The sequence below is a fragment of the Heteronotia binoei genome, chromosome 5, assembly GCF_032191835.1.
Source record: "Heteronotia binoei isolate CCM8104 ecotype False Entrance Well chromosome 5, APGP_CSIRO_Hbin_v1, whole genome shotgun sequence".
NCBI classification, from domain to species: domain Eukaryota; kingdom Metazoa; phylum Chordata; class Lepidosauria; order Squamata; family Gekkonidae; genus Heteronotia; species Heteronotia binoei.
The window spans coordinates 39,381,006-39,395,407 of record NC_083227.1 but is presented as its reverse complement, the minus strand read 5'-3'; the positions used below and the strand labels follow the sequence as shown (position 1 = coordinate 39,395,407).

Sequence of the window (14,402 nt, the reverse complement as noted above, 5' to 3'; positions counted from 1 at the left end):
ACAAGGGTATTGGCAAGATGCAACAGGAGAAGAGAAAGACTCAAAAGAAAGGAGGGGTGTAACTAAAAAAAATAAAACAATCCCTTGCTATTTCTTTTAACCAAATTCTCAGGAAGAAATTCTCTGACACAGCAAGGCAGGTTTAACTGGGCTGCCTTTTACTGAGCAGGAAGATCAACACTGTTAAAAATTTGCAAATGCAGAAGCTAAGGGGGGAAATGGAACTTTCAGGAGAAAAAGCTTGGAAGTACATGTGGTTATTTTCTGATGGAGCCTAAACTCATCTTACTTCTCAGTAAAATACAACACAAAAAAACATAATTTATATTTTAGTTAATATACAAAATATTTTGACATTTATAAAAGTCTGAGTCCAGTGTGGGTTCCTAGCTATGGTGGGTCTCCCAGAATCCCAGCCCCTCCAATTAACTTGCTTTGGAACGTTTCCAAATGGAGTCTTTGTCAACACAGTTCATTTGGACAACAGATAAGAGAGTAACTTTCATGGACTATAATTAATATTACACCCAGTTATAGGGTTGCCAAATCCAATTCAAGAAATATCTGGGGACTTTGGGGGTGGAGCCAGGAGACTTGGGGGGTGGAGCCAGGAGACATTAGGGGCAGAGCCAAGATCAAGGCTGTGACAAGCATAATTGAGCTCCAAAGGGAGTTTTGGCCATCACATTGAAAGGGACGGCACACTTTTTCAATTCCTTCCTTCCATAGGAAATAATGAAGGATAGGGGCACCTTCTTTCGGGGCTCATAGAATTGGACCCCCTGGCCCAATCTTTTTGAAACTTGGGGGGAATTTTAGGGAGAGACACTAGATGCTGTACTGAAAATTTGGTGCCTCTACCCCAAAAAACAGCCCTCCCAGAGTCCCAGATACCTGCGGATCAATTCTTCATTATTTCCTATGGGAATAAGTCTCTATAGGGAATAATAGAGTTCCCAGCAGACATTTCCCTCCCCTCCCCCCGCTTTCTGACGACCCTGAAGCGGGGGGAAGGCCTCCAAACCGGGGGATCCCCTGCCCCCACCTGGGGATTGGCAACCCTACCCAGTTAATATTACACCCACTTGAATGTCATTTCATTGTATCTACACTGGTGCTTCAAGACAGCCCAGGAATGTATTAATTAAATCTGAGGATTGTGCAAAGAATATCTGATGAGGGTATGAGATGGTTATAAATATTAGCATTTATTCTTAGACCATTTCAGGGCTTTTTTTTTTAAGCAGGAATGCACAGGAACACAGTTCTGGCTGGCTTTGTGTGAGGGGGCTTGGCCTGACATGCAAATAAGTTGCCGTTGGGCTTTTTCTATTAAAAAGGCCCTGGACCAATTATTTGAGGAAGAGACTTTATTGTATATGAACGTTATGAGTGCTTAATGTACTAAAGTTTTCTAATTTTAAAGCGCACTGGAAGGGTTTCTACTGTCTTTTCTTGTTTCTTCAAATAGGAACCAGTCATTCTAGTTCTATGTTTACATCAATTGATCCTTTCCTATGCTTTATTATAACTGTGTAACTGATGCTAATGCAGGTTAGAAAGCAGCAGGGAGGCATTTGTAATGCAAACCAGCAGTGGGTGGCCCAAGATGTCTCCAAAACAGACCTGCTTGAAGCCTCCTGCGTGAAAAAGGAACCCTTTGTTCCATCCTGAGGAGAAGCTCTGCCACCCCCAACATCAAGAGATCTGTCTAGAGGTCAGCTTAGGGTTGCCATGTCCAATTCAAGAAATATCTGGGGACTTTGGGGGTGGAGCCAGGAGACATTGGGGGTGGAGCCAGGAGCAAGAGTGTGACAAGCATAATTGAACTCCAAAAGAAGTTCTGGCCATCACATTTAAAGGGACCACACACCTTTTAAATGCCTTCCTTTCATTGGAAATCATGAAGGATGGGGCACCTTTTTGAGGGGCTCATAAAATTGGACCCCCTAGTCCAATCCTTTTGAAACTTGGAGGGTATTTTGAGGAGAGGCACTGGATGCTATGCTTAAAATTTGGTGCCTCTACCTCAAAAACAGCCCCCCCCCGAGCCCCAGATACCCACTGATCAATTCTCCATTGTACCCTATGGCAGGGTTTCCCAAACATTTTCCCTCTGTGGCCAGTTTCTTCCTCGTGGTCTGAGTGGAGGATGCTCAGGGAGCAACATAGAGACTGTGCACTGGCCAGGAGCTTTCCCCGCCCTCTCTCTGATGTTTCCAAAGTCTTTACTCTACATGGACTCTTTCATGATGAAAAATGGCAAATGCTCTATCGTTTTGATTTATAATTTTGGACATATACATTATATGTTATAAAATAGTATGAGATATTCCTTTAACAGTGAGTCTTTGAAAAAAATTCTTTGTACTGAGCAACTATAGTATAGTCTGGTAAATTTCACTGAAATTAACTTTTTTGTAGAACACGGGTCTTCCCTGTTTCCCACCTGGGGATTGGCAATCCTAGGTCAGCATCATGAAATGGGAAATGCAGAGATCACCAAATTTAAACATGGATCAAGATTGCCAGCCTCTTTTATTTGCTTGTGCATCTGGGGGCTGAGATTATATATGAAAGCATTTGTTAATTATTAGGTAGGTGTGAAACCCCCTCTTTTAAACAGAAAAACAAAGTGTGTCAAGATTTTGCCTTTTCCTCTCAAAGAAACAATGTACTAGAAGAAGCAGTCCTACAGGCCAAGAAAGATGCAGTTGTGATGTTGATGCCATGTTCATTCTCAGATTCTTCACTGAAAGAGGATTTTACTGAGCCCTTAAGCCATCAGGTCAGAGCCTAAAAAAACAACGGAGAGCATCTAGTTAAAAGAAACAATAGTTTTGTGGCTGCAAACCTAATTCCCACCCATGCCTGGTTAGGTAGTATTCATTTATTCAGATATTTATATTTTCCTTTTCTCCCCAATGGGGACCCAAAACAGCTTATATCATTCTTCCCTCCTCCCGTTTATCCTCACCACAACTTTGTGGGGTAGTTTAGGCAGAGAGAGAATGACCGGTGGGATTGCCATGTCCCTCCTGGAAACCAGTGGGGGATGGAGGGACTTACCAGGAGAAAGAGGAAGGCCTAGACCATGTCACCGGCATTGCACAGGAAGTGATGTCATCATGCTGCAATGCTCTGCTATTTGGGCAAAAACTTTACAGTAAAAACAAGTTCTACTGTAGAGTTCTTGCTCAAATACCAGAATGTCACCCAGATGCTGCTGATTTGATGACATCACTTCCTGTTGCCTGGGCCTTCCTCTTTCTCCTGGTAAGTTCCCCTGCTAGCCAGCTACGGGACAGGGCCTGGCAGTGGGGGATCCCACCTCCACTGGAGGGTCTGGCAATACTATCATTCAGAGAGCCTCCATGAGGATTCAAACCCAGGTCTCACAGCTCCTAGTCCAGCTTTCTAAAAGATACACCATGCTGGATCTCAGAAACACTAGAGATGACTATTCCTCCATGTACAGTTTACCCCACTGGTCAGTGCTGTAAGTATCCCTACTTCCGGACTTTCGCCTGCTGTATCCAGGGGTCTATGCACACAACAGCGCTATTGTCTGCGCAAGGCAATACACAAGAGCCCTGCTGGACCAGACCAGCAGGAATGGTACTGGCTGCTGTGCTGTATCATATGCCTTCCAGCCATATCTTATTATTGCAGTCATTCCAGACCAACATTATTGTCCTCCTGCTGCAAATATGCAGGGGTTGAAGCTGGGAGGAGACAGTGGCCAGAGCCATTTATGGAATTCAACTAAGCTTAGCTAGAGTTGCCAGCCTCCAATAGGGCTGCCAATCCTCAGGTGGGGGCAGGGGATCCCACAGTTTAGAGGCCCTCCCCCCACTTCAGGGTCATCAGAAAGTGGGGGAGGGTAGAATGTCTGCTGGGCACTCCATTATTCCCTATGGAGACCGATTCCCATAGGGTAAAATGGAGAATTCATCAGCAATTGATCAGCCCTCCCAAAAGGTGCCCCTATCCTTCATTATTTCCAATGGAGGGAAGGTTTTTAAAAGGTGTGCAGTCCCTTTAAATGTGATGGCCAGAACCTCCTTTGGAGTTCACTTATGCTTGTCACAACCTTGCTTCTGGCTCCACCCCCAATGTTTCCTGGCTCCACCCCCAAAGTCCCCAGATATTTCTTAAATTGGACTTGGCAACCCTAGCCTGCAATGGCAGCCAGCTCACACAATAGGATTGCCTACCCTCAGGTGGGGCCTGGAAATCTCCTGAAACTACAACTGATCTCCAGGTAAGGTTGCCAGCCCTTGCCTGGCAACTAGCAATAAGTTTATCTGGGTGGTCTATTGATCTCCATACTACACACCTCTGTTCCTCTGAAGAAAATGGATGCTTTGGAGGGTAGACTGTATGGCCTTATATCCCACTGAGGTCTCTCCCCTTCCCAAGGCCTGCTGTTCCCAGGCTTCTTCCCCAGATCTCCAGGAATCCACCCCCCCACCCCCCACACACAAGCCGGCAGCCCTACACATTACAGAGTCCATGCAGCAGCAGCAGCAGCAGACTTGTGGACTGTCAAGTCAATATACACTTACATGTAGGCATCAGCACATGTGTAGCCTACTTACCTGTAAAATCATCTCAACTCAGATTTAAAGGATATCTGATGATCTTACTGGTCTGATGGAATGGGGCCTATTTGAAGTTGAGCTGTGAGGGGGAAAAACCAGACATTTCCAATAGTCAGATGGGAGGATGGTGCTTTTTGCATATTATCTACCAAACATGGTATCCAAGGCTGTTTACAGTTGTACAGAGTGTTTTAAAAATCTAATATATAGTAAATCCATCTGAAGGACTGTCACCTCAGGTATGAGCCTTTCCGCCAGCCATAGCTCTGCCCATCAGAACCTTTCACTCCACATGGATGATTTTACATCCTTTGCTAGGAACCAGGTCTTCTCTGTCATTTCACCCTTGTTATGAAACCCATACCAAGCACTTTCTTCGATGACTTTAAGAGGTAGCATTACCCTTTATGGAAAAGAAGTGAGATCTTGGTTGACATTTAGGTGCCAAGTAACCACAAGAAACACTGAGCAGCAGCATAAAGGAGGAGGAGGATGGTGGAGTTAAAGGAAGGGCAGAGGCTGTGGAGGTTGAGGAAAAGGTGGAAGGAAGGAGGCAGCAAGGAGGAGTGCGGGAAGAGCAGCAGGGAAGAGGAGGGATATGGCAGTAACGGCAGACTGGACAAGAAGGGGGGCAATGAGAGAATGGTAGGTCTGTGAGAGAGGTTTATCCCTTTCCCTGCTTGTTCCTTGGTGATCCCCACTTGCTTTTTGTTTTCCTGCAAAAAAGATTGTCTTCTGAGTTTATGTGGGTGGCAACCCAAGAGACGGCTTTCTCAGCTGTGGCACCAAACCTATGGAACACTCTCTAGGGTTGCCAAGTCTGTGTTGGAAAATACCTGGAGACTTTGGGGGTGGATCCAGGATAGGGCGGGGTTTGGGGAGGGGAGGTGCCTCAGCATGGTACAATGCCATAGAGTCCACCTTTCAAAGCAGCCGTTTTCTCCAGGGGAGCTGATCTCTGCCAGCTGGAGATTAGTTGTAAAAGAGGGAGATCACCAGGCCTCACCTGGAGGCTGGCAACTAACTCTCCCCAGTAGGCTTCCCAATCCCCAGGTTGCAGCGGGGATCCCCCGTTTTTACAGGCTTCTCCCCGCCCCCAGCCAGTTGGCTGGCGGCGGAAGCCCCGCCCCCCACAATCACCATGTAGTTTTAGAGCTCCTGTGGGTCCGTTTTTAAAATATGTGCCTTTAAGGCTGAGCAGGAAGCAGGAAACAGGAAGGGCTTAGGAGAAGTGCCCCTCCCTTTGTTTTGCTTTCGTTTTCAGATCAGGTAAAGTTCTGCAGGAACAAGACCTAGTAAGTATTTGTGTGTGAGAGAGAGGGAGGGGGCAGGGGATTCCCTGGTTTGGAGGCCCTCCCCCTGCTTTAGAAAGCGTGGGGAGGGGAGGGAAATGTCTACTGGGCACTCTATTATTCCCTATGGTGTGGTCTATGAAAATGAGTTCCTGCTGGGCTTCTTTCTACAAAAAAAGCCCTGATCAAATACACTTTGTTTTGTTGGTTTGTTTTAACAGCCTGTTAATCATGCGGGGTTATCAGCCTCCAGCGGGATCTGGTATTTCTCTGCTGATTTCTGGGTAAGATTGCCAGCCATTATTGGGGTAGTGGAGGGGCTCTAGAGGAGCACTGAGGCAGAAATAGCATTGCACATGCTATAACTTCATTTTGACTGATAGCCTGAAGTGAAATCACTGAGTCGTGTTGGGATCCCTAGAACCTCACTGGTGATGTCCCTTTAAATTTCCAGAAGAAATGATATTATAGCACGCACAATAGCTGTATCCCATACTTCTTTCCTGCCACTGCCAAAGTTACCGGCAGAGGATTGCAGCAGCCTGGAGGGGCCATTGCCCGCTGCCAGCTGGTTATTAACAACCTCTAGCTCCAGAATGGCGAGATCAGCCCTTTGAATGGCAGGTTCAAATGACAGATTCTATGGCATTACATCCTAGCTGACCTCCCTCCCACCCCTGATCTCTTCCTTCCCAAGCCTCCACCTTCATATCTCCAGGAAATTTCTCAAGCCAGAGTTGGCCACCATCTTGCCATGAGGTAATTTCACAATAAACAGAATGCTTTTGAAAACAAAGTTTGGCCCAAAGCATTGGTATGGTCTGTGCTTCATTCTCTGACAAGTTTATTTTAATCCAGCATATTGATTTCAATATTCTATCACTATTGTGTTGTACTGGATTGTCACTGAAAGCTGCCTAGAGGTTTTAGAAATGCTTTCTTTTTTAAAAAACAAAAAACAGACTAGAAACAGAAAATGTTAAAAGCGGATAACAATAGAAAAGAACTGAAGCTGTTATCAATAAGGAACAACAAGATCAGCCAACCAATTAGTAAGTAACCAAATTGGTGAAATGTTGGGAAAACCAACAAGTCTTAATCTGGTGTCAGAAACTCACCAGATGAGGTAGTACTTTGTGCTCCCTCATTTCACTTGAAGCTTTAACTAGCTTTCAGTAATAATTCAGAGCACAGCAAGATTCCAACTATTTGCACACATCCGAGTGACAGTTTCATAGGTCCTGGGCTACCTCATTGCTGTGCTGTGGTGCTGTGTCAAAAGAATTGCTTTGGAACTGGAACACTACCTGGTTTCCTCAGGAGACATGCTGGACGAAGGATTCCCTTGGAATTGAAGGACTGCTTGCTTACTTTTGAAAGGACATTGATTTGGGCTTAAATACACTATTACAGTCCTTCCTTTTGTACTTTATATTGGCGTTCTCTATATCAGGGCATGTTTATAGTGTGTTTTGTATGAGAGTGCTTGAATATATAATACATTGGTTTTGTGCTTTTCTAATATTTTTCTCTTTGGAGGCTGGTTGTCAAAGAACCCTGGGGTTATTCCCAGTCACCACCTGGAGGTTGGCAACCTTAAGAGAAATCCAAGTATTTTTATGGTGCCCACCTCCTTCAGAAACCTTGTAGCTATAAAAATAAACAGGGGTTTTTGGCCCGTTAAAGACTTGCAAGTTTTTATTTTGGCATCACCATTCATGGACTAGAACCCATTTTGACACATGGATGTAGTCCATCCTCACTAGGCATTCATATATGATTACAGAAGGAAGTGGGGGATTGTAAATGGCAAACCTGAAATGAGCGTAATAGTTCCACAAGAACCCAATTCAAAATTTAAAAAGTGAAAACTTTATTGGAATCAAAGCGGGGGCTTTCCTGGCTCCTGCTTCACCATAACTAACTGCAGACATCTTTTTAAGTAATTGCTTTCCTCCAGTGGCTACAGATCAAAATGGGTAGCTGTGTTAGTCTATCTGTAGCAGTAGAAGACAGCAAGAATCCAGTAGCACCTAACAAAATTTGTGCTATCTGAAGAAGTGCGAAAGCTCCTACCCTGCCACAAATTTTATTGGTCTTTAAGGTGCTACTGGACTCTTGCTTTTTCCAATGGCTACAGTTAAAGAACATTATCAAATTCACCATGGCCCATGACGTGACGCAATGGCTTACCTTTAGGATCCCCAGTGGCCAACACCTCCCAGAAGATGCAATAACCAGAGGGTATCTCCTCATCATTAGTGGGATGTGTGCTTATCTCGAAGAAACTTTCCCCTGTAAAAGTAGGCCATGTCCTTCCATTTTCCCCATCAGGGAACCTGTGAGGAGAAAAAGGTTTTCCAGTCAGGTCCAGATGAGGGAAAAGAAGACGGAGAAGATATTGGATTTAACCCTATAATCTGAATCTCAGAGTCTCAGAGCAGTCACAGTCTCCTTTACCTTTTCCTCACACACACACACCAGACACCCTGTGAGGTAGTTGGGGATGAGGGAGCTCTTGTAGCAGCTGCCCTTTCAAGGACAACTCCTACGAGAGCTATGGCTGACCCAAGTCTTTAAGGTACCACAAAGTGCCTCATTATTTTTCTGCAACAGACTAATGCAGCTACTCCTCTGGAATTAATACCTGGGATGCTAACCTTTGCTGAACTCAAATATTTGTGAGATGATCACAGAACTGTCGGCTGGTTCAGTATTAGCACGAGGTATCTCTTAATTTGCCAAGTATCTGAAAGCTATTCCATGGTTAAAAGGCCTTAGGTGTGTTTCAAAGTGTTTTGCAAGACAGTGACTTGGATCCACTGAAGTTTTTCCATGCACTCAAGCATTTCTGCCTGTTGAGCATAACTGAATCAGCAGTGATCAGGGATTAGGCACAGGGTTGCCAACCTCCAGGTTGAACCTGGAAATCTCCTGGTGTTACAATAGATCTCCAGACTACAGCGGTGAGTTCCTCTGGAGAAAATGGCTGCTTTGGAGGATAGACTGTATGGCATTGTATGACACTGATGAGGTCTCTCCCCTTCCCAAAACCCACTCTCCCCAGGCTCCACTCCCCCCCTCAAAAAAAAATCTTCAGATATTTCCCAACCCAGAGCTCGCAACTCCACATTGGGTTCCCTCAGTGACGGTACCCTAATTGAAAAATATTCTCTCCAGAGATTTTTGGTTTATGCCTACTAGGAAAGCTTTTATGATCCAGGTGAACAGAAATTTATTCTCCTGAGCTTTCAATAGACAATACATGCTTTCCAGCTCTCCATCCCTGCATTTATAACTGTTTTTATTTTTGCCAGTTGCTGTCCTACCATGGTTTTTCTATCTTTGTTGTTCTTGTTTTTGATTTATGTTCTGTTGTTAGCTACCATGGAAGCATCAGCTATAAAGCAGGACAAAGGTTCTTGGTTAATTAGTTTTTCAAGGCCTCTGCTGTGTTGCAAAGAATTTTGCTTCCATGCCACTTAAGGAGGTCTAAGTGAAAGTGATAAAGATCAGATAATGTAAGCAAAGTCAATAGAGATGAAAGAGAGATCAGGACTAAAACTGGAATCCTGCTCATGAAGGGAGTTATTGTAAGGTTGCCAACTTCCAGGTGGTTAACAAAACATGTGAGATACACGGATAGTTAGAAAAAAATTGGCAAAGCCTTTGCATCAATAAGCCTCAATACAAATACAAAAACAACTTGGATGCAGCTGTTGAGCATTCCCTATTGAGCAATTGTTGAATAACTCTTGATTTGAAATGGTCCTTTAGTTCCAACTTGAGAAAGCTTGGGTGAAATGAGGTACTTAATACTGGTTGGCCTGTTGCACTGGAACTGTTATATTGATGATCACTAACTTTGTACAGTCATGAATGGAGGATACTCACCTGAGAAAAGTCTGTCTTGAATCAATGGCGCATTTGCCATTGTACTGGACAGTTAATCTGGGTTCTCTGTTACTTTACTTTACTTTATTTGATTTATATTCCACCCTCCCCGCCGAGGCAGGCTCAGGGTGGCTCACAGCATAAAACCACAACAAGCAATTAAAATCCATACAATATTATAAAATTTCACATTCAGTAATTAAAATAGTCAAAAAATGATTTGGTGCTAGCCTCTTTGATGTTGGATAATTTCAATGGCAACAGTATTTCTTCAATTTCCCTACAGTACAAGACTCAGCATCAGTTAAAAGCCAACCGGAAGAGAGTGGTCTTGCAGGCCCTGCGGAACTGGGCAAGGTCCCACAAGGCTCTCACTTCCTCTGGCAGTTGGTTCCACCAGTAGGGGGCTGCTATCGAGAAGGCTCTCTCTGTAGTGGTCTTTAGTTTGGCCTCCCTTGGCCCAAGGATTGCTAATAGATTTTGAAATCCAGATCTAATTACCCTCTGGGGGACGTGTGGGGAGAGACGGTCCCTAAAGTAGGCAGATCCTAGGCCATATAGGGCTTTAAAGATGATAACCAGCACCTTGTAGTGAATGCAGAATACTATTGGCAGCCAGTTCCCGCAGTTCCGGCTGTATGTGCTCCCACGTGGGAAGGCCCAATAGCAGCCTGGCTGCTGCGTTCTGCACTAGCTGCAGTTTCTGGATTTGAGACAGAGGTAGCCCCAAGTAGAGGTTATTACAGTAGTCTAATCTTGAGGTGACCATTGCATGGATCACTGTTGCCAGGTCGCCACGCTCAAGGAAGGGGACCAGCTGCCTCACCCGCCTAAGATGAAAAAATGCAGGTTTAGCAGTGGCTGCTATCTGGGCCTCCATTGTCAAAGCAGGCTCTGAAGCAAAGAAATAACGAGGTCCGCACATTGTTGTGTTGAAACGAATTTACTTTGGCACTAAAGCAGAACTTAGCCGGCCATAAGTTTCCAAACTGACTAAGTTAAAATTATTTTCATTCAGACCATTTTTATTCACACCCAAAACAAGCAGGCAGGCCCCCAAGCTTATCTAACTCAACATCCCCCAACCCCTTGCTCTCCTTCTACCTTCTGTCTCCATGCGTTTATCAGCTTTTGCAAGAAGCTTCTCAAAGAGGCAGAGGCCCTTTTGTTATCCAATATACCTCTGTGAATCCACATCCACTGAAGGCTGTCTGCTTCTAGCAACATTGCATCAGACACCCTCTTTCGAAGGCAAAAACATATTTTCATTTATTATTATAGGGGTATTCATTAATTATTCAGCGGTCCCCCTTCAGCTCCAGCAGCACCCCCAAACTTCTGACCTTGTGCGCTATTGTCAGTGGTGCACCGTCAAATGCTGGTAAGGGGATTTCCCTGCCCCACACCGCCACAACTCAGGCAAAAGACCTCTGTCTTTGTTGGATTCAGCTTCAATCAACTCAGTCTAAGCCATCCTGCCATGGCTTGCAATGCCAGGTCCAGATTTTCTGGGACACAGCCAGGCCAGCTGTCCATCAGCAGATAGAGCTGGGTGTCATCAGCGTATTGATGGCAGCCCAACCCGTACCTCTAGGCAATCTGAGCAAGGAGGTACATGTTGATTTTGAACATCAGGGATAGCACCGCCCCCGAGGCACCCCACAATTAAGTGTGTGCCTCCGGGACAACTCTCCCCCAATCACCACCCTTTGTCCCCGACCATCTAGGAAAGAGGAAAGCCGTTGCAAGGCCAATCCCTGTGTCGGCGAAGGCCCTCATTTTCTGACACTTGTTAGTCGTGATATATTTCTTTATGAACACATTGTATGACATTTATATGGTATAGGTAAGCTTTTTCGTAAAGTGGTTGTTTGAATATTTCACAATATAATTCAAAGTTTTTTGTATTTGAATTGAGGTTTCTTGATGCAGAAGCTTTGCTTGTTTTTTCCAACCTCAATGGTGGCTGGAGATCTCCTGCTATTACAGCTGATTTCCAGATGCCAGAGATCAGTTCTCCTGGAGAACATGGCCACTTTGGAAAGTGAATTATATGGCATTATACCCTGCTGGAGTTCCTCCCCTCCCCAAACTCTGCCCTTCTCAGGCTCCACCCCCCAAATCTCCAGGTATTTCCCAACCCGGAGCTGGCAACTCTACGTTAGAGCAGAAGGGAGACAAAGAAATGGGGGGGGGGGGGTTTGGAATCACTTACCCAGTTTTTACAAACTCTCCCCAATACCGCATAACCTTTTGACTCAGTTCAACTTCAGCTGGTGGGTATGTGTTGTTGCCCCCTACCCCAGACAGTGGGTCACCAAACATGTAGGGCAGTTCAGCACAGTGGGGCACTCCAATCCAGTCAGGTACAACAGATGTGAAGGAGGGGCGGTGGCTGAAAGAGTATGCAAAAACCGGGCTTCCAGTTGCTGCCATGAGGCCAGCCACCACAGCCACTGGGCACAAGAAGAGGTAGTCCCCTGAAGCTCTAATCAAAGCATTTCGATACTGCGCCTTGCCTTGCTCCCCCTGCCTATAGATGATGTCTGCTGTATTGATTGTGTCATCAGAAGCATCCGGGAGCAAGAGACGGAGCCCTTCCAGTAGCTGCTGATGACTGATCAGACTGTTGTTGGATAAGCTAAAACCAGGAGCGCTATTTGAGAGAAACAGGGAACCCTCTGTTGAAGTGAAGCCAGTCAGGACTGGTTTAACTGGGAATCTCTCAGCTTCCAGAAGTTTCCTGGGGGTATCTGGGAGGAATTCTCCATCTGTCGTTGGCACAAAGACAGTATCCAAAATCTTCTGATTTAAGATAGGCAGTTTCTGCATAATCTCTCCTGGTTTTTTCCTGTGCAGACAGTTCACAATGATTCTGTTGCTGTTCCCGCTGCAGCCAAGTATTTGGCCCAGGGTCCTCCCTCTCCTCTCAGCCTCCTCAGGGCTCACCCAAGCCCAGGGAGAAATGGAGGCTCCGCTCTGTAAGGTGGCCTGAGCAAAGGAACCATGGCTCACTGGAGAGAGAAGATGAAAGCCGACAGATGCAGCCCCAGCACTTTGACCACCCAGGGTTATCTGAGTTGGATCCCCACCAAAAGCAGCCAAGTTCTCCTTCAGCCAGCTCAATGCCAGATATTGGTCCCACAAGCCAATATTCCCTGGAGCATCTGGGGGTAGTGAGAGGAAGCCCAATGCACTTAGACGGTAGTTCATGGAAGCCACAATGATATTCTCAGAGGCAGCCAAGAAGCTTCTTTCAAGGGAACCACTCCCACTGAAGAAACCACCTCCGTGGATCCAGACAAGAACAGAGGTTGGGGCAGAAGGCTGGGGATGAGGTACCCAAATGTTGAGGAAAAGGCAGTCCTCAGACAGTGGCAAGGTAAAGTCTGACTCTGAAAATATCTCTCGTTCATAGCTGGAAGGGTCTGAACTTTGCTGGTAGCAAGAGTTGCCAAAGCTGGTAGCCTCCAAGATGTGGCTCCAAGGCTTGTGGGGACGGGGCTTTTGAAAACGCAGGCTCCCCACAGGAGGTTCAGCATAAGGGATGCCCAGAAAAGCCGTCACCATGCCAGAGGATGTTGTGAGGCGCTTGCCTTGGACAGGTCCACTGCTAGTGATCACCACAGTTTCTTCCTCAGAGGCAGAAGTGGAGCTCAGCAGGAACAGAACAAGCAGGCATGAAAGGACTCGGTGTAAACCAGATGTCATGGCAACTGTAAAGAAAGTAGCCCTAATAAGTTACAGGGGATGAAATATGTATGGTTCATGGTTTGGGGCTTTATATGTACTCTTCCTGCTGTCCAAGATATGTTTAAATCAGATCAGAGTACAATAAGGTGTGTTAAAAGACAGGGAATCGTGACTGTTATGTATTGAGTGTTAAACAATAGATAACAGTATTTAGTTTAGTTTAGTTTAGTTTATTTATGATTTATATCCCACCCTTCCCACAAAGGTGGCTCAGGGCGGCTCACAACACATAAATTCTAACATTAAAATATTAAATTAAGCATTTTAGACAGTTAAAACTAAACATTTTACACAGTTAAAAACATTAAAACATAGCAGAAATCTAATAATAACCCTGTCTTATTCCCTCTTCTAGGGGAACTAGGGTTGCCAACTCTGATTTGGGAAATTCTTGGAGATTATGGGGGTGGAGCTTGAAGAGGACATGGCTTGGGGAGGGGAGGGACCTCAATGGGGTATAATGCCATAGAATGTAGTCTCCAAAGCAGCCATTTTCTCTTGGGAAAGTTATCTCTGTCATCTGGAGATCAGTTGTAATTCTGGGAGACACTGCAGGCCCCACTTAGAGGTTGGCGACCCTAAGGGGTACAGGGAAACTTTCCTTTATATTCCATGCCAATTTAATACATATATATTGGCCATGATGCTTCTGTATACATTGACAGTATACACTTTCCTACTAATGTCCTTTAAGATGTGCTTAGATCATAGCAGCAGATGAGCTCAGATCTGTTCACACATTATAGTTATGTTACTGGCACCAATATATGCCCAATAGAGTTTAGGAGAAGGGAAGGACTTCGGCAGGGTATAATGCCCATATTTTCTATCTTCCAGAGCTGTCATTTTCTCCAGGGAA

General features: G+C 45.2%; 1 protein-coding gene across 1 annotated transcript; it reads right to left on the bottom strand.

Annotated features, from left to right (window-relative positions):
• Positions 1-2,519: 2,519 nt before the first annotated feature.
• LOC132572316 (acetylcholinesterase-like) lies at positions 2,520-13,501 on the bottom strand. Its single transcript, XM_060239224.1, has 3 exons — positions 12,006-13,501; positions 8,090-8,235; positions 2,520-2,796 (listed from the first exon to the last, which is right to left on the bottom strand). Exons 1-3 carry the CDS (start codon positions 13,499-13,501, stop codon positions 2,777-2,779), a joined length of 1,662 nt encoding a protein of 553 aa, XP_060095207.1. The 3' UTR covers positions 2,520-2,776.
• Positions 13,502-14,402: the final 901 nt, after the last annotated feature.

Coding starts and splice junctions, on each gene's coding strand:
- LOC132572316 (XM_060239224.1), bottom strand. CDS start 13,501: ATGACATCTGGTTTACACCGAGTCCTTTCATGCCTGCTTGTTCTGTTC. Junction 8,236..12,005: donor GGAGAGTTTGTAAAAACTGG/GTAAGTGATTCC, acceptor TTCTCCTCACAG/GTTCCCTGATGGGGAAAATG. Junction 2,797..8,089: donor GGCCACTGGGGATCCTAAAG/GTAAGCCATTGC, acceptor TTGTTTTTTTAG/GCTCTGACCTGATGGCTTAA.